Raw genomic sequence first — 27,927 nt, forward strand, 5'->3', positions numbered from 1 at the left:
TTTGGTTGTGTTTTTACAGGCTCCAGCAGCTGACTGCACTGGGTAAAGTTTGAGCAACTTCCGAACCGGTTTCTCCGATGGCCCACGTGATGAAATCATGTGCAGTATTACAGAGAGAGCGAGAGAGAAAGGAGGAACTGAAAGCCTGGTCTTTAACACAGTGTTTTTGTATTACAATTACATATTCAACAAAGTTTAAAAAAATGTTATAATTTTGTATTGAGTGTGTGCCTGTCAGCAGGTTCAAAGGCAAGTGTGACTCATGGGGCTAAAGCTGGGGAGCTGGACGGCACAAGCAGAAGCCCTTCTGCCCATCATTCCCATGTTAGCCCCCATTCCCTACCCTGTGCTTTTTCCCTGCTTACACTGCACATCTTTCCCTTTGGCTTTCTGATTCCCTTTTGAACGTTACCTCGTGCTGCAAGCTGTCTCCCGATTGACTCGGAGACTCTCTCCTACCTCCCATCAACCCCCTGCCCCACCCACACACTCTCACACCGACACACAAAGACAGACAGTGCGCACACAGGCATGCACACACTGACTCTCTCTCTCTCTCTCTCTTTCAGGAAAAGCATGGACAAAACAAAGTTCCTTTTCCCCCCCCCCCCCCCCCCCCCCCAATAAAACACCAGCAGCGGACACCATTCCCCCCCTCCCCATCAGGAATACGGTCATGTTTTAGGAGCAGAGTGGGGTGAAGGGCAGGGTCGGAGGGATGAGAGAGAGAGCGCGAGAGAGAAGGGGAAACCTGTTCCCTGTTCCCAGATGGAGCTGCCACTCATTTCGTTCCTTGGTTTTCCAATAGATCCCAACCACCCCCTCCCCCAACCCTGTCCCCCTCCCCCGATCATTGGAGAGTAGCCCCAAACCCATTCCCCTAACCCCAATAACCTCTCCCTTTGTCCCCCCATCCCCCAGTAAACCCCTGAGCACAAACATCTGCCCAGCTCCCTTCCTGCCCTAACCCCTGACCCCACAATCTCTTCCTGCTCTACCCCTAACCCCACATTCTGTACTCTGCCTTAACCCCTGACCCCCAAGTCCCTGCCCCCACTCCATTGCCTCAGGGCTGAAGGGCTGTGTGTGTGTGAGTGTGAGTGTGAGGGGAGAGAGGGGTGATTGTGGGGGATGTGTGTGTGAGGGTGTCTGTGTGGGTGGGTGTGTGTGTGTGAGGGTGTCTGTGTGGGTGTGTGTGTGTGTGTGTGAGGGTGTGGGGAGAGGGAGGGTGTGGTTGTGGGGGATGTGTGGGTGTGTGTATGTGAGGGTGTCTGTGTGGGTGTATGTGTGTGAGGGTGTGGGGGGAGGGAGGGTGTAGTTGTGGGGGATGTGTGTGTGTGTGTGTGTGTGAGAGAGTGTCTGTGAGGGTGTGGGGGAGGGAGGGTGTGGTTGTGGGGGATGTGTGGGTGTGTGTATGTGAGGGTGTCTGTGTGGGTGTATGTGTGTGAGGGTGTGGGGGGAGGGAGGGTGTAGTTGTGGGGGATGTGTGTGTGTGTGTGAGGGTGTCTGTGTGGGTGTATGTGTGTGAGGGTGTGGGGGAGGGAGCGTTTGGTTGTGGGGGATGTGTGTGAGAGGGTGTCTGTGTGGGGGGGTGTGTGTGTGTGAGGGTGTGGGGGGGAGGGAGGGTGTGGTTGTGGGGGATGTGTGTGTGTGTAAGGGTGTCTGTGTGGGTGTATATGTGTGAGGGTGTGGTGGGTGGGAGGGAGGGAGGGTGTGGTTGTGGGGGATGTGTGTGTGTGTGTGGTGTCTGTGTTGGGTGTGTGTGTGTGTGAGGGTGTGGGGGGAGGGAGGGGTGATTGTGGGGATCTGTGTGTGTGTGTGTGTGTGTGTGTGTGAGGGTGTGGGGGGAGGGAGGGGCGATTGTGGGGATGTGTGTGTGTGTGTGTGTGTGTGTGTGAGGGGAGGGAGGGGTGATTGTGGGGGATGTGTGCGTGTGTGTGTCTGTGTGTGTGTGTGTGAGGGTGTCTGTGTGGGTGTGTGTGTATGTGTGTGTGTGAGGGTGCGGGGGGGGGGGGGGTGTAGGTGAGGGGTGGGGCCCGGTGTTGCCCGGTCAGATGCTCTGGTAGCCAGCTGGGTGCCTCTTCCTGCCGATGAGATAGGCCACGATCACCACCAAGATCAGGATCACCAGGAGCACTACCACCACGATGACGACGACGGGTGACTTCCTGTCCTGGGGGCACAGCTCCGCTGGGGAGGGGGAGGGGGAGCAGAAAGGAGGAAGAGAGATAAGACACTGGTTCCCAAACAGTATCGACCCCACAGACCCTCAATCCCACCGCTCCAATCACCTCCCCCTCCCATCAAGCACCCCTCTCATCCACCCACCCCCCCCCCCCAGCCCAATCCCCTTATATGCTGAACCTCTCCCTCACCCCCCCCCCATGACTCAGCCCATACCAGCCCCCTACTCCCTGCGTCACACACCATAGTTGGAAGAGATTTGCTCTCCCCCCTCCCCATCCTAAACCAGCTGCTGAATTCCTCAAATTATAACCCTGCCCAGATCTGAAAGCTGCTGGGTGATTGTGAAGCTGGTTCAAGGCGCTACTGCAATGCAGAAGGCGGTGTTACCTGCTCCGAACTGGTGGTCCTTGGCGATGTCGAAGACCTGAAGCTGCTGGTCCTCCAGGTCGACCCAGTAGGTGCTGCTGGCCCTCACTGATTGGTTGGAGCAGCTGTAGGAATGGCCGAGGTGGGTCTGCAGCATTGTCAGGCTGTTGTTGTGCGCGGTGTACCGGCGGGCTCCTGTCTCACACACACACACACGCGTTAGTCAGGGCATCTCCACCACGGAGTCAGACCACACTGTCTCCTCCCGCCATCCCAACCTCAGTCTCCCCCCGCCCCACCCCAACTCACGTTAACCCCCTCCAGCCCCTACACCCCCTCCCTATCTCTGTAACCCCCTCCAGCCCCTACACCCCCTCCCTATCTCTGTAACCCCCTCCAGCCCCTACACCCCCTCCCTATCTCTGTAACCCCCTCCAGCCCCTACACCCCCTCCCTATCTCTGTAACTTCCTCCAGCCCCTACATCCCCTCCCTATCTCTGTAACCCCCTCCAGCCCCTACACCCCCTCCCTATCTCTGTAACTCCCTCCCGCCCCTACACCCCCTCCCTATCTCTGTAACCCCCTCCAGCCCCTACACCCCCCTCCCTATCTCTGTAACCCCCTCCAGCCCCTACACCCCCTCCCTATCTCTGTAACTCCCTCCCGCCCCTACACCCCCTCCCTATCTCTGTAACCCCCCTCCAGCCCCTATCTCTGTGACCCCCTCCAGCCCCTACACCCCCTCCCTATCTCTGTAACCCCCTCCAGCCCCTACACCCCCTCCCTATCTCTGTAACCCCCTCCAGCCCCTACACCCCCTCCCTATCTCTGTAACCCCCTCCAGCCCCTACACCCCCCTATCTCTGTAACCCCCTCCATCTCTGTAACCCCCCTCCAGCCCCTACACCCCCTCCCTATCTCTGTAACCCCCCTCCAGCCCCTACACCCCCTCCCTATCTCTGTAACCCCCCTCCAGCCCCTACACCCCCTCCCTATCTCTGTAACCCCCCTCCAGCCCCTATCTCTGTGACCCCCTCCAGCTCCTACACCCCCTCCCTATCTCTGTAACCCCCCTCCAGCCCCTACACCCCCTCCCTATCTCTGTAACCCCCCTCCAGTCCCTACACCCCCTCCCTATCTCTGTAACCCCCTCCAGCCCTACACCCCCTCCCTATCTCTGTAACCCCCTCCAGCCCCTACACCCCCTCCCTATCTCTGTCACCCCCTCCAGCCCCTACACCCCCTCCCTATCTCTGTAAGCCCCTCCAGCCCCTACACCCCCTCCCTATCTCTGTAACCCCCCTCCAGCCCCTACACCCCCTCCCTATCTCTGTAACCCCCCTCCAGCCCCTACACCCCCTCCCTATCTCTGTAACCCCCCTCCAGCCCCTACACCCCCTCCCTATCTCTGTAACCCCCCTCCAGCCCCTATCTCTGTGACCCCCTCCAGCTCCTACACCCCCTCCCTATCTCTGTAACCCCCCTCCAGTCCCTACACCCCCTCCCTATCTCTGTAACCCCCTCCAGCCCTACACCCCCTCCCTATCTCTGTAACCCCCTCCAGCCCTACACCCCCTCCCTATCTCTGTCACCCCCTCCAGCCCCTACACCCCCTCCCTATCTCTGTAACCCCCCTCCAGCCCCTACACCCCCTCCCTATCTCTGTAACCCCCCTCCAGCCCCTACACCCCCTCCCTATCTCTGTAACCCCCTCCAGCCCCTACACCCCCTCCCTATCTCTGTCACCCCCCTCCAGCCCCTACACCCCCTCCCTATCTCTGTCACCCCCTCCAGCCCCTACACCCCCTCCCTATCTCTGTACCCCCTCCAGCCCCTACACCCTCCCTATCTCTGTAACCCCCCTCCAGCCCTACACCCCCTCCCTAGCTCTGTAACCCCCTCCCTATCCCCTACACCCCCCTCCAGCCCCTACACCCCCTCCCTATCTCTGTAACCCCCCTCCAGTCCCTACACCCCCTCCCTATCTCTGTGACCCCCTCCAGCCCCTACACCCCCTCCCTATCTCTGTAACCCCCCTCCAGTCCCTATACCCCCTCCCTATCTCCTGATTCCCACCAACGGTGACCTTGCCTTCAGCTGCCTGGGTTCCCGAGTTCCCTAAACCTCTCTGCGTGATCATCCCGAAAACATTTTAGTCACAAAAGCAGTTTTGTTTTAGGATCAGTGTCAAATTCTGATTGCATCGTGACCTCTAAAGGCCCGTGGGACGTTTCGGGAGGCTGTGGGCGCTATATGAATGCAGGTGGTTGGTGTTGAGCAGCTCTAGCCTGGTTATGGCCTTGCTCACCAGGCCTCTGGGACAGAAAGGCCATGGTGTCCATCAGAGACCGGAGTCTGGGGGCTCCCCGTGATGTTGTGCCTCGGGTGAAGGGGGAGTCAGGCCGAGGGGTGGGTGTGGGAGGACAGACTGAGGCAGTGTGGGGGGGACCGGCTACACTCGGGCACTGCGGCCTCTCAGTGCACACGCACACAAAATGGAAGCTCAGGGTTTCACACTGACCTGGGGGGGGGGACTGAACGATGGGGTCAGACAGGGGGGACAAACAGCAGGCCGGAGTCATTGATATCAGCACACAGGGTCCGGCCGGGAACCGGGATCTCAGTGGGAGCACACAGGGTCCGGTCGGGAACCCGGATCTCAGTGGGAGCACACAGGGTCCGGTCAGGAACCCGGATCTCAGTGGGAGCACACAGGGTCCGGTCGGGAACCCGGATCTCAGTGGGAGCACACAGGGTCCGGTCGGGAACCCGGATCTCAGTGGGAGCAGACAGGGTCCGGCCGGGAACCCGGATCTCAGTGGGAGCAGACAGGGTCCGGTCGGGAACCGGGATCCCAATGGGAGCAGACAGGGTCCGGCCGGGAACCCGGATCTCAATGGGAGCAGACAGGGTCCGGTCGGGAACCGGGATCTCAGTGGGAGCAGACAGGGTCCGGTCGGGATCCGGGATCTCAGTGGGAGCAGACAGGGTCCGGCCGGGAACCCGGATCTCAGTGGGAGCAGACAGGGTCCGGCCGGGAACCCGGATCTCAGTGGGAGCAGACAGGGTCCGGCCGGGAACCGGGATCCCAATGGGAGCAGACAGGGTCCGGCCGGGAACCCGGATCTCAATGGGAGCAGACAGGGTCCGGTCGGGAACCGGGATCTCAGTGGGAGCAGACAGGGTCCGGTCGGGATCCGGGATCTCAGTGGGAGCAGACAGGGTCCGGCCGGGAACCCGGATCTCAATGGGAGCAGACAGGGTCCGGCCGGGAACCGGGATCTCAGTGGGAGCAGACAGGGTCCGGTCAGGAACCGGGATCTCAGTGGGAGCAGACAGGGTCCGGTCAGGAACCGGGATCTCAGTGGGAGCAGACAGGGTCCGGTCAGGAACCGGGATCTCAGTGGGAGCAGACAGGGTCCGGCCGGGATCCGGGATCTCAGTGGGAGCACATAGCCTTAGAGCAGCAGGGCGCCATTCAGCCCATCCAATCTGCTCCACCGTTCAATGGGATCATGGCCAATCTGTTGATCCACAACTGCATTCCCCTGCCTTTCCTTCAGAATCCTTCCAGAGGGAAAACTATAACTATCAGGAATATTACCACAGCCTGATGGATCCACTGATTACTGGGCACACAGATCCAGTGAACACGGATCCACTGATCCAACATGGAGCAGGATCCAGTGGACACTGGGATTCACTGATGAGTGGGCACACCGTTCGGCTGATCTGATGGACACAGGGACATTGGGAGCTGATGATCCGGTGTACATATGGATCCGGTGAACACAGGGATCTGAGGATCCGGTGTACATATGGATCCGGTGAACACAGGGATCTGAGGATCCGGTGTACATATGGATCCGGTGAACACAGGGGTCTGACAATCCCGTGTACGTATGGATCCGGTGAACACAGGGATCTGACAGTCCTGTGTACGTATGGATCTGGTGAACACAGGGGTCTGATGATCCCGTGTACATATGGATCCGGTGAATACAGGGGTCTGACGATCCCGTGTACGTATGGACCTGGTGAACACAGGGGTCTGACAATCCCCCGTACGTATGGACCTGGTGAACACAGGGGTCTGACAATCCCCCGTACGTATGGATCCGGTGAACACAGGGGTCTGACAATCCCCCGTACGTATGGATCCGGTGAACACAGGGGTCTGACAATCCCGTGTACATACGGATCTGGTGAACACAGAGCCAATGATCCAGGGGACACCGATAGTGGGTGTGGTGTGAGGGGTCGACCCAACTCCGGGTGTACAGGAGGGAGAGACCAACAGGATCCACTCGAGACAGGGTCTGATTTCCCACCAAGCCCAGTTTCCACCTTTCCCTCCTGGATCCCTTCCCTGTCCAGGAGCCAATGGAACAGAACCTGGCTCTTTTGTTTCAAGTTAAAAAGGAAAGACAGACAGGCCTGTCATGACCAACCACAAAACCTGGGTAAAACCACAGACAGGAAATGAACTGGAATTGGAGACAGAACCCAGCTCACCAAAGGAGCAAACACTTGTTTTTGGGGAATACCACCAGTGTCATTGTGTCCAAGAAATGAAGGAGGGAAATCAAGTATCAACAAAATCAAATTATCACAAAAAGGGGGAAGTAAAGCAGACTGTGGGACCTGTGTGTCCTCAAACAAAAACCCTCAAGGACACAGAACCCAACTCCGAGTTTATCCCCAGTGTACCCTCCATCAAACCCAGACCCAATGAACACATTCCAAACTCCTCCCACCAGGAACACCGTGCCACCCGACGGTGAGAGACCAGCCGGTAAACTCCAGTCCGGCTTTTCAGGAAAACCCGCTGCCAGAGTTCCCGGTGACCACAGGCCAGGAAGGAAGGGAAGGGTTTCATTCCAATCGAGTTGAAGTGGGAGGGGGAATTGTACACTCCGCAGTGCCCACCTCTCTCTCTCTCGCGCTCTCTCTCTCGAGAGGAGTGCCCAGTTCTGTTGAGAGACGCTCTGACATTTTGAATCTGTGGTCCAGAGACAGGGCAACCTCCAACGCACCAGAACAGACCCTCCACAACCCAGGGGTTTTTGTCGTATGAAGGAGTGCATTCCTGATTTTCATAGAATCCCTACAATGTGGAATCAGGCCATTCGCCCCATCGGGTTGGCATCGACACTCTCACCTAGACCAACCTCCTGACCCTATCCCAGTAACCCGACATTCCCCACGGCTATCCCCACCCTAACCTGCACGTCCCTGGGCTCTATGGGACAATTTCCCATGGCCAATCCACCCTAACCTGCACATCCCTGGGCACTATGGGACAATTTCCCATGGCCAATCCACCCTAACCTGCACATCCCTGGACACTATGGGACAATTTCCCATGGCCAATCCCACCCTAACCTGCACATCCCTGGACACTATGGGACAATTTCCCATGGCCAACCCACCCTAACCTGCACATCCCTGGGCACTATGGGACAATTTCCCATGGCCAACCCACTCTAACCTGCACATCCCTGGGCACTATGGGACAATTTCCCATGGCCAATCCACTCTGACATGCACATCCCTGGGCACTATGGGACAATTTCCCATGGCCAATCCACCCTAACCTGCACATCCCTGGGCACTATGGGACAATTTCCCATGGCCAATCCACCCTAACCTGCACATCCCTGGACACTATGGGACAATTTCCCATGGCCAACCCACTCTAACCTGCACATCCCTGGGCACTATGGGACAATTTCCCATGGCCAATCCACTCTGACATGCACATCCCTGGGCACTATGGGACAATTTCCCATGGCCAATCCACCCTAACCTGCACATCCCTGGGCACTGTGGGACAATTTCCCATGGCCAACCCACCCTAACCTGCACATCCCTGGGCACTGTGGGACAATTTCCCATGGCCAATCCACCCTAACCTGCACATCCCTGGGCACTATGGGACAATTTCCCATGGCCAATCCACTCTGACATGCACATATTCGGACTCTGGGAGGAAACCCACGCAGACTCAAGGAGAATGTACAAACTGCTCAAAGACAGTGGCCTGAAGCTGGAATCGAACCCGGGTCCCCGCCACTGTGAGGCAGCAGAGCTAACCACGGAGCCACCATTTTTGTTCCATGGCGCGGCAGAATGAACAGTTGGGCTGGGGGCTAGTGAGGCACCGCAATGAGAGAAAAATGGCAATAACAGTGGAGGAGGATTGGAAGGGAAGGAATAAGTGAACTACGTTAGCAGGTCAGAGGTCACAGGAACAGGGGCATTGTGGGTGGGAAGCACCACTTGTTCCTGTACTTGCACACGTGCACAAATACTCACACATACACACTTACACACACACACTCGTACACGCTCACACATGTACAAATAATCTCGTAGACATGCACACACTTTCAATTTTGCACACATTGATGTGCACACGTGTACACATATTAACTCTTGCACACTTGTGTGTACACATTCACACCTGGTTCTTGCACACTTGTGTGCGTACACACACTGGTCCCATTCCAGACCACAGAGATGGAGGAAATCAGGGGAAGGGCCACGCTCTTGAACAAAGACAATGAAAGGGGAGGTGGTTGCTGGGTTGCTGTGAGACGGTGTGTGCTGAGATCGGCCCAGCTTACCCCAGCCATTCAGACAGGAGCAAGGGAAATAAAGGGGCGCTCTCTGTGGGTCACATGGATAAAATACAATCAAACAGGAACAGCCAGACGTTTCTCTGTTCACAGATAACACAGTGGGTATGAGGCACAGTGAGGCAGCAGGAGCCATACGTCCCAATTAACCCTCGGTACATCAATACAACTGAGACAATGTTAAAACAATAAGTCCCTATACCCCCTCCCGATCTCTGTAACCCCCTCCAGCCCCTACACCCCCTCCCTATCTCTGTAACCCCCTCCAGCCCCTACACCCCCTCCCGATCTCTGTAACCTCCTCCAGCTCCTACACCCCCTCCCGATCTCTGTAACCTCCTCCAGCCCCTACACTCCCTCCCGATCTCTGTAACCCCCTCCAGCCCCTACACCCCCTCCCCATCTCTGTAACCCCCTCCAGCCCCTACACCCCCTCCCTATTACTGTAACCCCCCTCCAGCCCCTACACCCCCTCCCTAACTCTGTCACCCCCTCCAGCCCCTACACCCCCTCCCGATCTCTGTAACCCCCTCCAGCCCCTACACTCCCTCCCGATCTCTGTAACCCCCTCCAGCCCCTACACCCCCTCCCGATCTCTGTAACCCCCTCCAGCCCCTACACCCCCTCCCTATCTCTGTCACCCCCTCCAGCCCCTACACCCCCTCCCTATCTCTGTCACCCTCTCCAGCCCCTACACCCCCTCCCTATTACTGTAACCCCCCTCCAGCCTCTACACCCCCTCCCTATTACTGTAACCCCCCTCCAGCCCCTACACCCCCTCCCGATCTCTGTCACCCTCTCCAGCCCCTACACCCCCTCCCTATCTCTGTAACCCCCTCCAATTCCAGCCCCTTGACCATCCCCCGTTTCCCATCGCTCCCCCATTGGGGCAGTGCTTCCAGCTGCCTGTGCTCTGAGCTCTGGTACCCCCCTCCCCGAACCTCCCAACCCTTCTTCCCCTTGTCCCTGTAAGGTGTTTCTTGTGGTTCCCTGGGTGGGATTGGGAACTAGTTTGGTTCCCCTGCTGGGGGGGGCTCCTTGGGAGGTTTAGCTGGTACTGTCTGACGGCAAAACCAAAATCCTGCTCAACCTGACAATCTGCAGGACAAGCTGGAGCTGCTGGAGCTGCTGGAGCAGGTGAGAGTCACCCCGTGGCTGTGGTGTGGAGTTCACTCTCTCCCTGTCTCTCCACAGAAGCTGAAAATGTGTTGCTGGAAAAGCGCAGCAGGTCAGGCAGCATCCAAGGAGCAGGAGAATCGACGTTTCGGGCATAAGCCCTTCATCAGGAATGAGGAGAGTGTGTCCAGCAGGCTAAGATAAAAGGTAGGGAGGAGGGACTTGGGGGAGGGGCGTTGGGAATGCAATAGGTGGAAGGAGGCCAAGGTGAGGGTGATAGGCCGGAGTGGGGGAAGAAGACTTACAGGTCAAGAAGGCGCCTCATCTTCTGCCTGGGAACCCTCCAACCACAAGGGATGAACTCAGATTTCTCCAGCTTCCTCATTTCCCCTCCCCCCACCTTGTCTCAGTCGGTTCCCTCGAACTCAGCACCGCCCTCCTAACCTGCAATCTTCTTCCTGACCTCTCCGCCCCCACCCCCACTCCGGCCTATCACCCTCACCTTGACCTCCTTCCACCTATCACATCTCCATCGCCCCTCCCCCAAGTCCCTCCTCCCTACCTTTTATCTTAGCCTGCTGGACACACTCTCCCCATTCCTGAAGAAGGGCTTATGCCCGAAACGTCGATTCTCCTGCTCCTTGGATGCTGCCTGACCTGCTGCGCTTTTCCAGCAACACATTTGTCAGCTCTGATCCCCAGCATCTGCGGTCCTCAGGTTCTCCTCTCCCACAGAAGCTGCCAGACGTGCTGAGCTTTACCAACCTCCGTTGGTCTGATTATCCAAAGCCTGGCCGTTCTGACCAAGTGGGGGGCGAAGGTAGAGGGGTGTGAACTCACCAGCTGCACCAGGAAACCGGTAGGTCAGCTCACTCTCAACCCCACTCAGATAGAAGGTTCGTTGCTTGCTGTCCTGAAGATTCAGACAGACAGACAGACAGTGTCAGGATGCTGAACAGAAATAAATTGCTGACTTACCAATGAACTTCACCCTGTGACCCCTGACCCCTTCTGTTGACACTGGTCACCCTACACCAATTTAATCCAAAAAGGTCAACTCACAACCAGTGCTTATCTGTGATGTATTCACTTAAGGAATGTTGGTATTTATCACCCCATCCCTAGTTGCCCCCCCTTGAGAAGGTGGGGGTGAGCTCTCTTCTTGACCTGCTGCAGTCCATGTGCTGGAGGGTAGACCCACAATGTCCCTGAGGGAGGGAATCCCAGGATTCTGACCCAGCCACACTGAGGGAACGGTGATATATTTCCAAGTCAGGATGGGGAGGGGCTCGGAGGGGAACGTGCAGGGGGTGGGGTTCCCCTGTACCTGCTGCCCCTTGTCCTTCTGGATGGAAGGGGCCGTGGGTTTGGAAGGTGCTGCCTGAGGGTCTTTGGTGAGTTTCTGCAGGACATCTTGTAGATGGTACTCACTGCTGTTACTGAGGGGGGGTGGGTAAGGGAGGGAGGGGATGGTATACACTGCTGTTACTGAGGGGGGGTGGGTAAGGGAGGGAGGGGATGGTACACACTGCTGTTACTGAGGGGGGGTGGGTAAGGGAGGGAGGGGATGGTACACACTGCTGTTACTGAGGGGGGGTGGGTAAGGGAGGGAGGGGATGGTACACACTGCTGTTACTGAGGGGGGAGTGGGTAAGGGAGGGAGGGGATGGTACACACTGCTGTTACTGAGGGGGGGTGGGTAAGGGAGGGAGGGGATGGTACACACTGCTGTTACTGAGGGGGGAGTGGGTAAGGGAGGGAGGGGATGGTACACACTGCTGTTACTGAGGGGAGGGGGGGTAAGGGAGGGAGGGGATGGTACACACTGCTGTTACTGAGGGGGGGGTGGGTAAGGGAGGGAGGGGATGGTACACACTGCTGTTACTGAGGGGGGTGGGTAAGGGAGGGAGGGGATGGTACACACTGCTGTTACTGAGGGGGGCTGTGGGTAAGGGAGGGAGGGGATGTTTGTGGGTGTGGGGCTGCTTTGTCCCTGGATGATGTTGAGCTTCTTGAGTGTTGTTGGAGCTGCCCCCATCCAGGGGCAAGTGGGGAGTATTCCCTCCCCCTCCTGACCTGTACCTTGTAGATGGTGGGACAGGATCTGGGGGGAGTCAGGAGGGGAGTTACACGCTGCAGGATTCCCAGCCTCTGCCCTGCTTTAGCAGTCACTGTATTTTATAGGGAAAATTCCATTCAGTTTCAGGTTAATCCCAAGTATATTGATAATGGGAGACAGTGATGGGAACACCATTGAACGTCAAGGGGCAATGGTTAGATTGGGTTTTATTGAAGATAGTCAGTTTTCTGGTATTTGTGTGACACGAATGCTATTTGAATAGTACTTCAGTGTAAATCCTCGTACACCTGGTGCTGCTCCTGACAGGTCGTCCTGCCCTGCCCTCCCCACTGAACCAGGGTCGAGGGTCATGGCTGAGTGAGGGATGTGCTGGGCCATGACCTTACAGATTGGGCTGGAGTCCAGTCCTGCTGCTGTTGATGGCCCTCAGTGCCTCATGGACGCCCAGTGTGATGTGGCTCGATCTGTGTGAAGTCTGTCCCGTTGAGCACGGTGATGGTGCCACACGACACGATGGAGGGGATTCTCAACGTGGAGGACCGTGCGGTGGATCACCCTTACCGATACGGTCATGGGCAGATGTCTCTGCAGCCAGTAGGTTGGTGCGGAGCAGGTCAGGGGCTGGTTTTCCTCCTTATTGATCCCTTCACCAGCTGCTGGAAACTCAGTCGAGCAGCTCTGTCCTTCCTGACCTGCCGAGCTCCGTCAGTCACGCTGCTGCCGAGCTACTCGGAAATCCCTCACCCAGGGGACATTCTGTGACCCTGCCACCCTCAGCGCATCCCCCAAACGTTGTTCAACATGGAGGATAGGGGGTCCGGGAGCCGAGGGAGGACGGGACATGGTAATCAGCAGGAGATTTCCTTGTCCATGTTTAACCTGAAGCCACGAGACTTTATGGGATGCACAGTCAATGAGGAGGACTGCGAGAACATCACCCTCTCTCCTCTATCCCAGTGAGGTGCCACCTTTCCTGGTTGTGTCCTCTCGGGACAGAACATCCCCAGGGATGGTGATGCTGGGATGTGGAAGGATTGAGACCGTGTCTACAATTATGTCAGGCTGTTGCTTGACTAGTCTGGGAGACAGCATTCCCAACTTTGACATTAGCCCCCAGACATTAGGTGGGGGACTTTGTGGCGTTAACATCGCTGCTTCTGCCGTGTCTTTCCTGGTGCCGAGGTTAATGCCGGGGGGTCCATTCGGTTTGATTTCATTGTTGAGATTTTAAAGGAATTAGTACAACTGGGTATCTTACAGTGAGCCCTGGGTTAGGGGGGGATTCCTGATCACTGTCCCAGTGAGCCCTGGGTTAGGGGGGATTCCTGATCACTGTCCCAGTGAGCCCTGGGTTAGGGAGGATTCCTGATCACTGTCCCAGTGAGCCCAGGGTTAGGGAGGATTCCTGATCACTGTCACAGTGAGCCCTGGGTTAGGGAGGGTTCCTGATCACTGTCCCAGTGAGCCCTGGGTTAGGGGGGATTCCTGATCACTGTCCCAGTGAGCCCTGGGTTAGGGAGGGTTCCTGATCACTGTCCCAGTGAGCCCTGGGTTAGGGGGGATTCCTGATCACTGTCCCAGTGAGCCCTGGGTTAGGGGGGATTCCTGATCACTGTCCCAGTGAGCCCAGGGTTAGGGAGGATTCCTGATCACTGTCACAGTGAGCCCTGGGTTAGGGAGGATTCCTGATCACTGTCACAGTGAGCCCTGGGTTAGGGAGGGTTCCTGATCACTGTCCCAGTGAGCCCTGGGTTAGGGGGGATTCCTGATCACTGTCCCAGTGAGCCCTGGGTTGGGGAGGATTCCTGATCACTGTCCCAGTGAGGCCTGTGTTAGGGAGGATTCCTGATCACTGTCCCAGTGAGCCCTGGGTTAGGGGGGATTCCTGATCACTGTCCCAGTGAGCCCAGGGTTAGGGAGGATTCCTGATCACTGTCACAGTGAGCCCTGGGTTAGGGAGGATTCCTGATCACTGTCCCAGTGAGCCCTGGGTTAGGGAGGGTTCCTGATCACTGTCCCAGTGAGCCCTGGGTTAGGGGGATTCCTGATCACTGTCCCAGTGAGCCCTGGGTTAGGGAGGGTTCCTGATCACTGTCCCAGTGAGCCCTGGGTTAGGGGGGATTCCTGATCACTGTCCCAGTGAGCCGTGGGTTAGGGAGGGTTCCTGATCACTGTCCCAGTGAGCCCTGGGTTAGGGAGGGTTCCTGATCACTGTCCCAGTGAGCCCTGGGTTAGGGGGATTCCTGATCACTGTCCCAGTGAGCCCTGGGTTAGGGAGGGTTCCTGATCACTGTCCCAGTGAGCCCTGGGTTAGGGGGGATTCCTGATCACTGTCCCAGTGAGCCGTGGGTTAGGGAGGGTTCCTGATCACTGTCCCAGTGAGCCCTGGGTTAGGGGGGATTCCTGATCACTGTCCCAGTGAGCCCTGGGTTAGGGAGGATTCCTGATCACTGTCCCAGTGAGCCCTGGGTTAGGGAGGGTTCCTGATCACTGTCCCAGTGAGCCCTGGGTTAGGGGGGATTCCTGATCACTGTCCCAGTGAGCCCTGGGTTAGGGTTTTGGATATTTAGGATCTCGGCTTTTTAATTACTCACCTTCTTGAAAGTGAAAGTCAGGAATCCTTCTGGGAAAGTGAGGTTCATGATGACTGACCCGATGCTGCATTTCCCAGCAGCCTCCGTCCGGTTGGGCTCAATAAAGAACACTCCCCAGGCCTGTCAATAACAAACAGAATCCAGTCAAACTTACTGCTGCCAGCTTAGTCACTTTGTAACCACCCTCGCAGCTGGCTGGGGGAGGGCATGGGCATTAACCTTTGAAATCCCTGCTGTCAAACACACCGGATCGGACTTAAACACCCCGTCAGAGACAAATTCGTGTTTGAATTCAACTAATCCGATCTTAAACAGTTCACCATAGGCAAGACGGTGGAGAGCTTTACCCTGTATCTAACCCCATGCTGTCCCTGTCCCTGGGTGTGTTTGATGGGGGGACTGTGTAGAGAGAGCTTTACTCTGTATGTAACCCCCTGCTGTCCCTGTCCCTGGGTGTGTTTGATGGGGGACAGTGTAGAGGGAGCTTTACTCTGTATCTAACCCTGCGCTGTCCCTGTCCCTGGGTGTGTTTGATGGGGGGACTGTGTAGAGAGAGCTTTACCCTGTATCTAACCCCATGCTGTCCCTGTCCTGGGAGTGTTTGATGGGGACAGTGCAGAGGGAGCTTTACCCTGTATCTAACCCCATGCTGTCCCTGTCCTGGTGGGGACAGCAACATGTGACATTGAGTAGCAGCTTCCTTTCAGTTTAAGAGCGTTGAGGTGAATCAGACCCAGGTGGAGGTGTCAACCACCCGACCCCACTCCATCATTCAATAAGATCATGGACTCAGCTCCACTGACCCACCCGCTCACCATAACCCTTCACTCATGTACTACACAAACATCGAGCAAGGTTAAACGAGGTCGCCTTCCCTGGGCAGGGAATTCCACAGATTCACAACCCTCTCGGGGAAGAGGTTCCTCCTCAGCTCATCCAAAATCTGCCCCCTCTGTATTGTGAGGTTATGCCCCTTGTTCTAGATTCACCTCCCCCCCGACCCCCAGCGTAAACAGCCTCCCTGCTTCTATCTCGTCTATTCCCTTTGTCAGTTTAGATGTTTCTATAGAATCCCCCCTCATTCCTCAGAACCCCAATATGTACAGTCCCAGTCTACTCAGTCTCTCCTCATAAGGCAACCCCCTCAACCCCGGAATCAACCGAGTGAACCCCCCCTGCCCCCCCTCCAATGCCAGGACATCCTTTCACAAGTAAGGAGACCAGAACGGTACCCAGTATTCCAGGCTCCCTGTACAGCTGCAGTATACCCTCCCTGTTCTTAAACCCCATCCCTCCAGCAAGGAACAACCATATTTATCTATTTGCCGCATTAATTACCTGCTGCATCTGCAAACCAACTCCCTGTGATTCCTGCACAAGGACACCCAGATCCCTCTGCACAGCAGCACGCTGCAATCTCGCTCTGTTTAAATAATTGTCCATTTTGCTGTTATTCCTAACAAATGGATGAGCTCTCATTTACCAATATTTGACCACTCACTGAACCTGTCTACATCCCTCCACAGACCTTCAGTGTCCTCTGCACACTTTGGTCTACACCCATCTTCTTGTCATCTGAAAAGCGTAGAAGGAGCTTTACTATTAGTTTAAAAGTGTAGGGTTAGCTTTACGATATTCCTGACGGACATGCGCTCGCCTCTGACTTTATTCCAGTCTCTCGGATTAAGAGGCAGAGGCCCCTTTGACTCACCGCGTGTTTCTTAGCAGTTTGATATTGGATCCGGAATTGTATCCCTAACTTGGCCATCGCACAGACTGTTTTGTTGTTGGTCACATTGTACCTTCCAATGGCTCGCTCTGGGGACGGACTCGGACTCACACTCGTGGGTAACACAGCTCGGGTGGTGTGATTGGCCGGAGCGTGGGTGGTGTGATTGGCCGGAGCGTGGGTGGTGTGATTGGCCGGAGCGTGGGTGGTGTGATTGGCCGGAGCGTGGGTGGTGTGATTGGCCGGAGCGTGGGTGGTGTGATTGGCCGGAGAGTGGGTGGTGTGATTGGCCGGAGGGTGGGTGGTGTGATTGGCCGGAGGGTGGGTGGTGTGATTGGCCGGAGGGTGGGTGGTGTGATTGGCCGGAGCGTGGGTGGTGTGATTGGCCGGAGCGTGGGTGGTGTGATTGGCCGGAGAGTGGGTGGTGTGATTGGTCGGAGCGTGGGTGGTGTGATTGGCCGGAGGGTGGGTGGTGTGATTGGCCGGAGGGTGGGTGGTGTGATTGGTGGTAGTCACTGGGCCAATTGCAGTTGGTGGGACAAGAGTAGCTGGTCTCTTTGCACTGACGATGGTTGGAGGTAAGAGAGTGGCTGGTCTTGGACAGTTGGAGCCATTGCACTTTGCGTTCCCGTTCACTGTGAGAGAAAAATCCAACAATTAGTTCAATAATCTCCAACGTCCTGCACCAGCAATGACCATCTGGACCACAGTGGGATAACACAGTGTGAGGAACAAGCTCATTGGCATCATGGATGTCCTTAGCTACATGATGGGCCTGGGCAGCTGCCACCAAGGCCAATCCCACCACACCGTGGAAGAATCTGATCCCACTGAGCAGCTTCGTACAGGAGAGGGAGACGATGTCGACGGGCCGAAGGGGAGAACGGTCAGGCTACAGAGGCCAGGACAGTGTGGAGGGAGCTTTACCCTTTATCTAACCCTGTGCTGTCCCTGTCCCTGGGAGTGTTTGATGGGAACAGTGTAGAGGTAGCTTTACTCTGTATCTAACCCCGTGCTGTCCCTGTCCCTGGGAGTGTTTGATGGGGGACAGTGTGGAGGGAGCTTTACCCTGTATCTCACCCCATGCTGTCCCTGGGAGTGTTTGATGGGGGACAGTGTAGAGGGAGCTTTACTCTGTATCTAACCCCGTGCTGTCCCTGTCCCTGGGAGTGTTTGATGGGGACAGTGTAGAGGGAGCTTTACCCTTTATCTAACCCTGTGCTGTCCCTGTCCCTGGGAGTGTTTGATGGGGGACAGTAGTAAAGGGAGCTTTACTCTGTATCTAACCCCGGGCTGTCCCTGTCCCTGGGAGGGTTTGATGGGGGACAGTGTAGAGGGAGCTTTACTCTGTATCTAACCCCGTGCTGTCCCTGTCCCTGGGAGTGTTTGATGGGGACAGTGTAGAGGAAGCTTTACCCTTTATCTAACCCTGTGCTGTCCCTGTCCCTGGGAGTGTTTGATGGGGGACAGTAGTAAAGGGAGCTTTACTCTGTATCTAACCCTGTGCTGTCCCTGTCCCTGGGAGTGTTTGATGGGGGACAGTGTGGAGGGAGCTTTACCCTGTATCTCACCCCATGCTGTCCCTGTCCCTGGGAGTGTTTGATGGGGAGACAGTGTAGAGGGAGCTTTACTCTGTATCTAACCCCGTGCTGTCCCTGTCCCTGGGAGTGTTTGATGGGGACAGTGTAGAGGGAGCTTTACCCTTTATCTAACCCTGTGCTGTCCCTGTCCCTGGGAGTGTTTGATGGGGGACAGTAGTAAAGGGAGCTTTACTCTGTATCTAACCCCGTGCTGTCCCTGTCCCTGGGAGTGTTTGATGGGGGACAGTGTGGAGGGAGCTTTACCCTGTATCTCACCCCATGCTGTCCCTGGGAGTGTTTGATGGGGGACAGTGTAGAGGGAGCTTTACTCTGTATCTAACCCCGTGCTGTCCCTGTCCCTGGGAGTGTTTGATGGGGACAGTGTAGAGGGAGCTTTACCCTTTATCTAACCCTGTGCTGTCCCTGTCCCTGGGAGTGTTTGATGGGGGACAGTAGTAAAGGGAGCTTTACTCTGTATCTAACCCTGTGCTGTCCCTGTCCCTGGGAGTGTTTGATGGGGGACAGTGTGGAGGGAGCTTTACCCTGTATCTCACCCCATGCTGTCCCTGTCCCTGGGAGTGTTTGATGGGGAGACAGTGTAGAGGGAGCTTTACTCTGTATCTAACCCCGTGCTGTCCCTGTCCCTGGGAGTGTTTGATGGGGACAGTGTAGAGGGAGCTTTACCCTTTATCTAACCCTGTGCTGTCCCTGTCCCTGGGAGTGTTTGATGGGGGACAGTAGTAAAGGGAGCTTTACTCTGTATCTAACCCCGTGCTGTCCCTGTCCCTGGGAGTGTTTGATGGGGGACAGTGTGGAGGGAGCTTTACCCTGTATCTCACCCCATGCTGTCCCTGGGAGTGTTTGATGGGGGACAGTGTAGAGGGAGCTTTACTCTGTATCTAACCCCGTGCTGTCCCTGTCCCTGGGAGTGTTTGATGGGGACAGTGTAGAGGGAGCTTTACCCTTTATCTAACCCTGTGCTGTCCCTGTCCCTGGGAGTGTTTGATGGGGGACAGTAGTAAAGGGAGCTTTACTCTGTATCTAACCCCGGGCTGTCCCTGTCCCTGGGAGGGTTTGATGGGGGACAGTGTAGAGGGAGCTTTACTCTGTATCTAACCCCGTGCTGTCCCTGTCCCTGGGAGTGTTTGATGGGGACAGTGTAGAGGGAGCTTTACCCTTTATCTAACCCTGTGCTGTCCCTGTCCCTGGGAGTGTTTGATGGGGGACAGTAGTAAAGGGAGCTTTACTCTGTATCTAACCCTGTGCTGTCCCTGTCCCTGGGAGTGTTTGATGGGGGACAGTGTGGAGGGAGCTTTACCCTGTATCTCACCCCATGCTGTCCCTGTCCCTGGGAGTGTTTGATGGGGAGACAGTGTAGAGGGAGCTTTACTCTGTATCTAACCCCGTGCTGTCCCTGTCCTGGGAGTGTTTGATGGGGGGACAGTGTAGAGGGAGCTTTACTCTGTATCTAACCCTGTGCTGTCCCTGTCCCTGGGAGTGTTTGATGGGGGGACAGTGTAGAGGGAGCTTTACTCTGTATCTAACCCTGTGCTGTCCCTGTCCCTGGGAGTGTTTGATGGGGGGACAGTGTAGAGGGAGCTGTACTCTGTATCTAACCCTGTGCTGTCCCTGTCCCTGGGCCTGTTTGATGGGGGGGACAGTGTAGAGGGAGCTTTACTCTGTATCTAGCACTGATTTGATTTTGTAATGCAAATTTTCAAGTCCCATCCCGGGTGTAGGTCATCGTTTTCACTTTGAGAGGGATTGGTGTTGAGGTGTAGGGTGTGTCAGAGTCTAGCTCCTGATGGTGTCCATCGCCTCATCATGGTTGGAGCAGAGACCTGACGCTGGGGCCAATTCAGGAGTTTACAGATTAATCCCGATTGACAGTGGTTTGGGAGGGAATTGGGATAATCAATTGGGACGCCTGCATTGATATAGCTTCCAGCCCCTTTTAAGATTCCTCAGGTATTTTGCTGTAATTGTAATCAAACAGGAGGATGTGGGGCTGAAACATGTGTCGCTGGAAAAGCGCAGCAGGTCAGGCAGCATCCAAGGGGCAGGAGAGTCGACGTTTCGGGCATGAGCCCTTCTTCAGGAATCCTGGTACATGAGGATGTGTCAGGGTCAGGGCTCAGACAAAGATGTCAGTTTTAAGGAAGGTCTGAAAGGAGCAGACAGAGAGATACAGGGAGGGGGGGGGTCCTGAGCTCAGGGCTCAGGCAGCTGCAGGCACTGCCCCCAATGGGGGAGCGCTGGGAACTGGAGGATGGTCAAGGGGCTGGAATTGGTGGGGGCTACAGAGATAGGGAGGGGGTGTAGGGGCTGGAGGGGGTTACAGAGATAGGGAGGGGGTGTAGGGGCTGGAAGGGGTTACAGAGATAGGGAGGGGGTGTAGGGGCTGGAGGGGGTTACAGAGATAGGGAGGGGGTGGAGGGGCTGGAGGGGGTTACAGAGATAGGGAGGGGGTGTAGGGGCTGGAGGGGGTCACAGAGATAGGGAGGGGTGTAGGGGCTGGAGGGGGTTACAGAGATAGGGAGGGGGTGTAGGGGCTGGAGGGGGTTACAGAGATAGGGAGGGGGTGTAGGGGCTGGAGGGGGTCACAGTGATAGGAAGGGGGCGTAGGGGCTGGAGGGGGTTACAGAGATAGGGAGGGGGTGTAGGGGCTGGAGGGGGTTACAGAGATAGGGAGGGGTGTAGGGGTTGGAGGGGGTTACAGAGATAGGGAGGGGTGTAGGGGTTGGGGGGGGTGACAGAGATAGAGAGGGGCAGGAGCGGAGGGTGGGGGGCAAGTGTTTTTGATGAGGTGATGTTTATAAGGAGAGTGGATAGCTGATGAGAGTCTTAATTCCTTGGAGCTAGAGAGAGAGAGAGGGGGAGTGAGTAGGGGAGGGAGGGAGGGAGGGAGGGAGAGGGGGAGTGTGTAGGGGAGGGAGGGAGGGAGGGAGGGAGAGGGTTAATGCAGGGCAGAGATCTGACCGTTGCAACACTTATTAATTTGCAGTCTGTTGACTTGTGGTGGTTATTGCAGAAGGAAAGTTTGTGACCAAACGATCACATGGTGCTTCAGTGTCACACATTGCAAAGAAAGTGCAACCGAACAATCAGAGTGTCATCCGCAACGGCAAATCATTCCCACTCCCACTTAGCTATCCTGCTTCTCTGTGTCCTTTAACCCTCCACCAGGCTAAACCTGAATGTTCAGGGACAGGTGGGAGCAGAGAGAGAGACAGAGAGAGACAGACAGACAGACCGAGAGAGAGAGAGAGAGAGAGAGAGAGAGAGAGAGAGAGAGACGGTGAGCAAGAGACAGAGCAGAGGGGGAAGAGTGTGTGAGAGGGAGAGAGCAGAGGGGGAAGAGTGTGTGAGAGGGAGAGAGCAGAGGGGGAGAGTGTGAGAGAGGGAGGGAGCAGAGGGGGAAGAGTGTGTGAGAGGGAGGGAGCAGAGGGGGAGAGTGTGTGAGAGGGAGGGAGCAGAGGGGGAAGAGTGTGTGAGAGGGAGGGAGCAGAGGGGGAAGAGTGTGTGAGAGGGAGGGAGCAGAGGGGGAAGAGTGTGTGAGAGGGAGAGAGCAGAGGGGGAGAGTGTGTGAGAGGGAGGGAGCAGAGGGGGAAGAGTGTGTGAGAGGGAGAGAGCAGAGGGGGAGAGTGTGTGAGAGGGAGGGAGCAGAGGGGGAAGAGTGTGTGAGAGGGAGGGAGCAGAGGGGGGAGAGTGTGTGAGAGTGACCGAGGGGGAGAGTGTGTGAGAGGGAGGGAGCAGAGGGGGGAGAGTGTGTGAGAGGGAGGGAGCAGAGGGGGAAGAGTGTGTGAGAGGGAGGGAGCAGAGGGGGAGAGTGTGTGAGAGGGAGAGAGCAGAGGGGGAGAGTGTGTGAGAGGGAGGGAGCAGAGGGGGAGAGTGTGTGAGAGGGAGGGAGCAGAGGGGGAGAGTGTGTGAGAGGGAGAGAGCAGAGGGGGAGAGTGTGTGAGAGGGAGGGAGCAGAGGGGGAGAGTTTGTGAGAGGGAGGGAGCAGAGGGGGAGAGTGTGTGAGAGGGAGAGAGCAGAGGGGGAGAGTGTGTGAGAGGGAGAGAGCAGAGGGGGAGTGTGTGTGAGGGGGAGAGCAGAGGGGGAGAGTGTGTGAGAGAGTAGTGTTAAAGAGAGACAGGTCCTGTCTTTACAAAAGGAGGTACAAACAGCCCTTTCTGAAATGTTAGGAGTCAAGTGAGAGGGAGGAATTGTAGGAAATCAGGATGATGGGGAAATAATGGGGTTAAAGGCTGACAACTCCCCACCAATGCCCAAGAATCTACATCCTGGAATCCTAAAGGAAATGGCCCTGAATGTATCGGATGAATTGGTGGTCATCTTCCCGTCCTCTCTGCGCCAACCCCTCCCTCACCCCGGAGCAGCTTGGACAGAGGGAGAGTAGACAGAGCCTGCCTGAGCAGTTAGCCAAGCAGCAGCTGTGGAGGAAAGGACTGGAATCTACTATAAAAGACAAGAGAACATTTGAAAAGCATTGCACAATAACAGTGTGGATTCAAGAAAGGCATCCTGGGCTTAACAATCAGAAGCTGAAACAGGTGGACTCAACCCAGGGGGGCCAGTCGGGTGTGTGGGGTGTTTGGATTCTGTGAAGGTTAGCGGTGAAGATGGTAATAGATTGGCAATGGTTTGAGAATTGGTTCACAGACAGGAAGCAGAGAGTGGGAATAAACGGGTTCCTCCCCAATGCCCCAGTTGCAGACAGTGACTAGTGGAGTCCCGCAGGCATCAGTACTTGGTCCTCACCTCTTCCCAGTATGTAGAAATGACCAGGATGTGGGAACTGAATGCAACATTCCAAAACCCAGGCGGGGGGGAGCGAGAGTGGTGAGGAAGGGGCAACGAAGCTTCAGAGTGATTCCCAACAGACTGAGTGAGCGAGTGGGTAAACCCCGGGCAGACGCAGCCCAATGCGGCAAAGTGTGAAGGGGTACAGTTGGGTGTGAAAACCAGAAAGGTGGCATCTCATTTACCAGGTGATCGACTGGCGAGTGCGGATCTACAGAGGGATCGACAGAGGGATCTGGGGCTCCTTGTACACCAGCCAATGGAAGGAGACAAGCAGCAGCAGTAAGCCACTGGGAAAGCCAATGGAATACTGACCTTGATTGGAAAACAATTGGGGTTCAGTGGGAGGACTGTTTTCTTGAAGTTATCCAGGACCTTGGAGAGACCACCCCAGGGATGATGTGTGTAGTGTTGGAGAGGGTATACCTACCACACCAAGCGTACAGCAGAGCTTCACTCAGGTGATATCAGGGATGGCAGGACTGTCGTATTCCGAGAGCCTGGATTCACTCAAGTGTAGAGGGAAGACAGGAAGATCCCTGAAATGTATAAATTCTAACAGGGTTGGACAGACTAGATACAGGGAGGATGTTTCCCCCGGGTGAGGGAGGCTAGAACCAGGGGACACAGTCTCAGATATAAGGATGGGCCTTCTCAGACTGAGAGAAGGATTTTTTAACTCAGAGGGTGGTGTCCCAGTGGAACTGTCTGCCACAGAACGTTGTGGGGGCTGGGTCACTGGAAATACTCAAGGCCGACCTGGGTCTGTTTCCAGTGGGGGGAAAGTGGGAATGTGGCATTAAAGAAGAGAGGAACACCCGTGGCCTGATTGAATGTGGAAATGGCTTAAAGGGTCAACTCCTGGTTTCTAATGAGGATAGTAGAGACTGATGGGAGAGAGAAACAGAGATGAAGTAGACTGAGAGAGAGAGAGGAACAGAGAGCAGCAAAAGAGAGAGTGAAAGCACAGAACAAGGGAAAGTAGCTCAGAGGGAAAGGCAAAAAACATATGATGTCAGGTTACAGTCCAACAGGGTTATTTGGAAGGACTAGTTTTCAGAGCTCAGACCTGGTGTAATAGAGAGGTATCAGGCACAACTATAAAACTAGCTGCGCTTGTTGAATCCTTTAATCAGTTGGGAGATAGACTGCTGATTAAAATGTAAAATCCGATTCCTTTCCAGTCTAACCAGCAGTCCCCCTCCTAACTGATTACAGGATTTAACAGGGGCAGCTTGTTTTAAAGTTGTTAACGTTTTGTTGATGAATACTGTGTCTTATCCCTCTCTATCACAGCACGCCTGAGGAAGGCTAACTAACCAAAGATTCTGGGCGGTGTCTATGGAGAGAGAGACAGTGCACGAAATGAGAACAATATTCTGAGGAAGGGGAACTGGACCTGCTTTCTCTGCTGCCAGACTTGCTGAGCTTTTCCAGCAGTTTCTGATACCCGGCACCCGCAGTTTTTTGGGTGTTTTTTTTAATATTTAGGTTTTGATGCCGACAAGTGATTTGAGTGGCAGCAGCGTACAAGGAAATGGGGATGGTGGGAAACTAGCGACACGACGGGCCGAATGGTCGTCTGAGGCCCAGTAAGGTTTGCGCGAAAGCGATTTCTGACTTTAAAACAGGGCCTCGAGCAAGATCTATTTAAATCCTAAACCAAAAAAAAAACACTTTTTGTTTTAAACGAGTTAAATCAGTAAGAATACCCAGTGATTGGAAAATCCGAACCCACTTCCTCCTAGCTGTGTTCACAACTTTGCAAAAAGTTGCCCTAAAGTCCCAGCGGTTCACTCTCTGCAGCAGAACGTGGTCTAACCTCTTTGCTTTCCTAAGAACCCATTAGTTTGTGAACTCACCCGCTGAGGTGCTGCCTAGAAGCAGCCACAATAGGAATGAAGAGGGATGCATTGTCCAGAGGAGCTGCTGCTGCCTTTAAAGTTCTGGCCTGGACAGAGACAGAGACTCACTGGGTACAGACCCAGGTGAAAACTTTTCTACTTTTTGCACCCTGCCCCCTTCGCTGATGTCGACAGCAGGAAATGAAAGTTTCTAACTTTGCAAGCCAATCGCACTGGAGAGAGAGAGAGAGAGCTTTCACATCAGTTTCGTTTTCCCTGCCGGAGGGTGAGTCACTCTGGGTTGGGAAGGTGGAAAACGGGCAGGGTGGGCACTCAGCTAGAGGGGGAGACCTCCCCCAGTGTCCCTGAGGGAGGGCATCCCAGGATCCTGACCCAGCCACACTCGGGGAACAGCAATACCAAGTCAGGATGGGGAGGGGCTCGGAGGGGAACTTGCAGGGGGTGGGGTTCCCCTGTACCTGCTGCCCCTTGTCCTTCTGGATGGAAGTGGCCGTGGGTTTGGAAGGTGCTGCCTGAGGGTCTTTGGTAAGTTTCTGCAGGACATCTTGTAGATGGTACACACTGCTGTTACTGAGGGGGGGTGGGTAAGGGAGGGAGGGGATGGTACACACTGCTGTTACTGAGGGGGGGGTGGGTGAGGGAGGGAGGGGATGGTACACACTGCTGTTACTGAGGGGGGGTGGGTAAGGGAGGGAGGGGATGGTACACACTGCTGTTACTGAGGGAGGGTGGGTAAGGGAGGGAGGGGATGGTACACACTGCTGTTACTGAGGGGGGGGTGGGTAAGGGAGGGAGGGGATGGTACACACTGCTGTTACTGAGGGAGGGTGGGTAAGGGAGGGAGGGGATGGTACACACTGCTGTTACTGAGGGGGGGTGGGTAAGGGAGGGAGGGGGTGGTACACACTGCTGTTACTGAGGGGGGGTGGGTAAGGGAGGGAGGGGGTGTTTGCGGGTGTGGGAGCTAGTGTGTACTGGATGGTGTGTTTCTCTCCAGCTCTATCTCAGTGGTTTATGCATGCCTCCTTGTCTTTATGCGATCTGAACAAATATATTTTTCTATGTTTCCAGTTGCTGACTTGCATCAGGAGGTTACTTTGTGGTCAACCGGTCTCTTGGCTGCCCGGACGCTGATGGAGAGTACAGCACCTCAGCAAGCATGGCCAGGAATGTTCACTCAGCACTGACAGTGGGAGGGATGGGGTAAGGGACATGGGGTTGGGGGTGGAGAGACAAGATTTCTGGTGCTGAAGGAGCCACAGAACTTCTCCATTCTGCTTCTAAGGCAAGCTAACAGTGAAAGTTGATGACAACACAGTTCCTTCTTGTGACCCAGTCATGATGTGCTGACTCAGATCAGAGATGTACAGCACAGAAACAGACCGGGCCAGTTCTGACTGGATGAGATTACCTACAGTGTGGAAACAGGCCCTTCGGCCCAACAAGTCCACACCGACCCGCCGAAACGCAACCCACCCATACCCCTACATTTACCCCTTACCTAACACTGCGGGCAATTGGACATGGCCAATTCACCTGACCTGCACATCTTTGGACTGTGGGAGGAAACCGGAGCACCCGGAGGAAACCCACACAGACACAGGGAGAATGTGCAAACTCCACACAAGACAGTCGCCTGAGGCGGGAATTGAACCTGGGTCTCTGGCGCTGTGAGGCAGCAGTGCTAACCACTGTGATACTGTGCCGCCCAGTTCTGTATCCAAATGGCTAGTTCTCCCTGTATTCCATGTGATATAGCTTTGCTAACCAGTCTACTGTGAGGAACCTTATCGAACACCTTACTGAAGTCCAGGTAGATCACATCCATCAATCTGTCCTCATCAATCCTCTTCAAAAAATTCAATCATGTTAGTGAGATGTAATTTCCCTCCATAAAGCCATGTTGACTATCCCTAATGAGTCCTTGCTTTTCCAAAAACATGTAAATCCCTTGTAAAGACTGTGGCTGTTTATCTTATCTGTACGGGTAAAAAATGAGGTCTGCAGATGCTGAAGATCACAGCTGAAAATGTGTTGCTGGTTAAAGCACAGCAGGTTAGGCAGCATCCAAGGAACAGGAAATTCGACGTTTCGGGCATAAGCCCTTCATCAGGAATGAGGAGTGAAGGGCTTATGCCCGAAACGTCGAATTTCCTATTCCTTGGATGCTGCCTAACCTGCTGTGCTTTAACCAGCAACACATTTTCAGCTATCTTATCTGTACTCCTTATATAAATCTCTATAAGGTCACCCCTCAGCCTCTGACACTCCAGGGAAAACAGCCCCAGCCTCTCCCCAAACCTCAAACCCTCCAACATTCTTGTCAATCTTTTCTGAGCTGCTTCAAGTTTAACATCTTTCCGATAACAGGGAGACCAGAATTGAACGCAGTATTCCATAAGTGGCCTTACCGATGCTACAGCCACAGCTTAACCTCCTTACTCCTACACTCGATGCACTGACCAATGAAGGCAAGTGTACCAAACTCCTCCTTCACTACCCTGTCCACCTGCAACCCCACTTTCAAGGAATTTTGCACCTGCAGTGAAAAGCAGAACAGGTTTGAGGGGCTGAATGGCCTTTTCCTGTTGCATAAGAACACAATGGGGCCAGTGGGAGGCCATTCAGCCCCTTTGAGCCTGCTCCACCGTTCAGTAAGGTCACGGTCTAGCCACATCAACACCATTTCCCTGCACTATCTCCACATCCCTTGGTGTTTTTAATCTGTAGAAGCTTATCATTCTCAGTCCTGAACATTATCGATGACTGACAGAGCCTCCGGGAGTGAATTCCAAAGGTATGGCACCGAGAGCAGTAAATCCTCCTTATCTCATCAAGGGCGGCTCAGTGGTTAACGCAGCTGCCTCGCAACACCAGATCTGGTTCAGGTGACTGTGTGGGGTTTGCACGTTCTCCCCGTGTTTGTGTGGGTTTTCTCTGGATGCTCTGGTTTCTTCCCACA

At 55.2% G+C, this 27,927-nt stretch overlaps 1 protein-coding gene across 1 annotated transcript; it reads right to left on the reverse strand.

The window, feature by feature from the left end:
- Positions 1 to 1,154: 1,154 nt before the first annotated feature.
- LOC132835263 (macrosialin-like) lies at positions 1,155 to 25,342 on the reverse strand. The gene is made up of 6 exons (XM_060854656.1): positions 24,963 to 25,342; positions 16,697 to 17,349; positions 14,986 to 15,105; positions 11,152 to 11,224; positions 2,575 to 2,748; positions 1,155 to 2,190 (listed from the first exon to the last, which is right to left on the reverse strand). The coding sequence occupies exons 1-6, from the start codon at positions 25,012 to 25,014 to the stop codon at positions 2,051 to 2,053; spliced, it is 1,212 nt and encodes a 403-aa protein (XP_060710639.1). The 5' UTR covers positions 25,015 to 25,342; the 3' UTR covers positions 1,155 to 2,050.
- Positions 25,343 to 27,927: the final 2,585 nt, after the last annotated feature.

Source organism: Hemiscyllium ocellatum, chromosome 44 (genome assembly GCF_020745735.1).
Source record: "Hemiscyllium ocellatum isolate sHemOce1 chromosome 44, sHemOce1.pat.X.cur, whole genome shotgun sequence".
Taxonomy (NCBI): Eukaryota; Metazoa; Chordata; class Chondrichthyes; order Orectolobiformes; family Hemiscylliidae; genus Hemiscyllium; species Hemiscyllium ocellatum.

Coding starts and splice junctions, on each gene's coding strand:
- LOC132835263 (XM_060854656.1), bottom strand. CDS start 25,014: ATGCATCCCTCTTCATTCCTATTGTGGCTGCTTCTAGGCAGCACCTCA. Junction 17,350..24,962: donor TCTAGGCAGCACCTCAGCGG/GTGAGTTCACAA, acceptor TTTCTCTCACAG/TGAACGGGAACGCAAAGTGC. Junction 11,225..14,985: donor TGACTTTCACTTTCAAGAAG/GTGAGTAATTAA, acceptor CTGAATCTTCAG/GACAGCAAGCAACGAACCTT.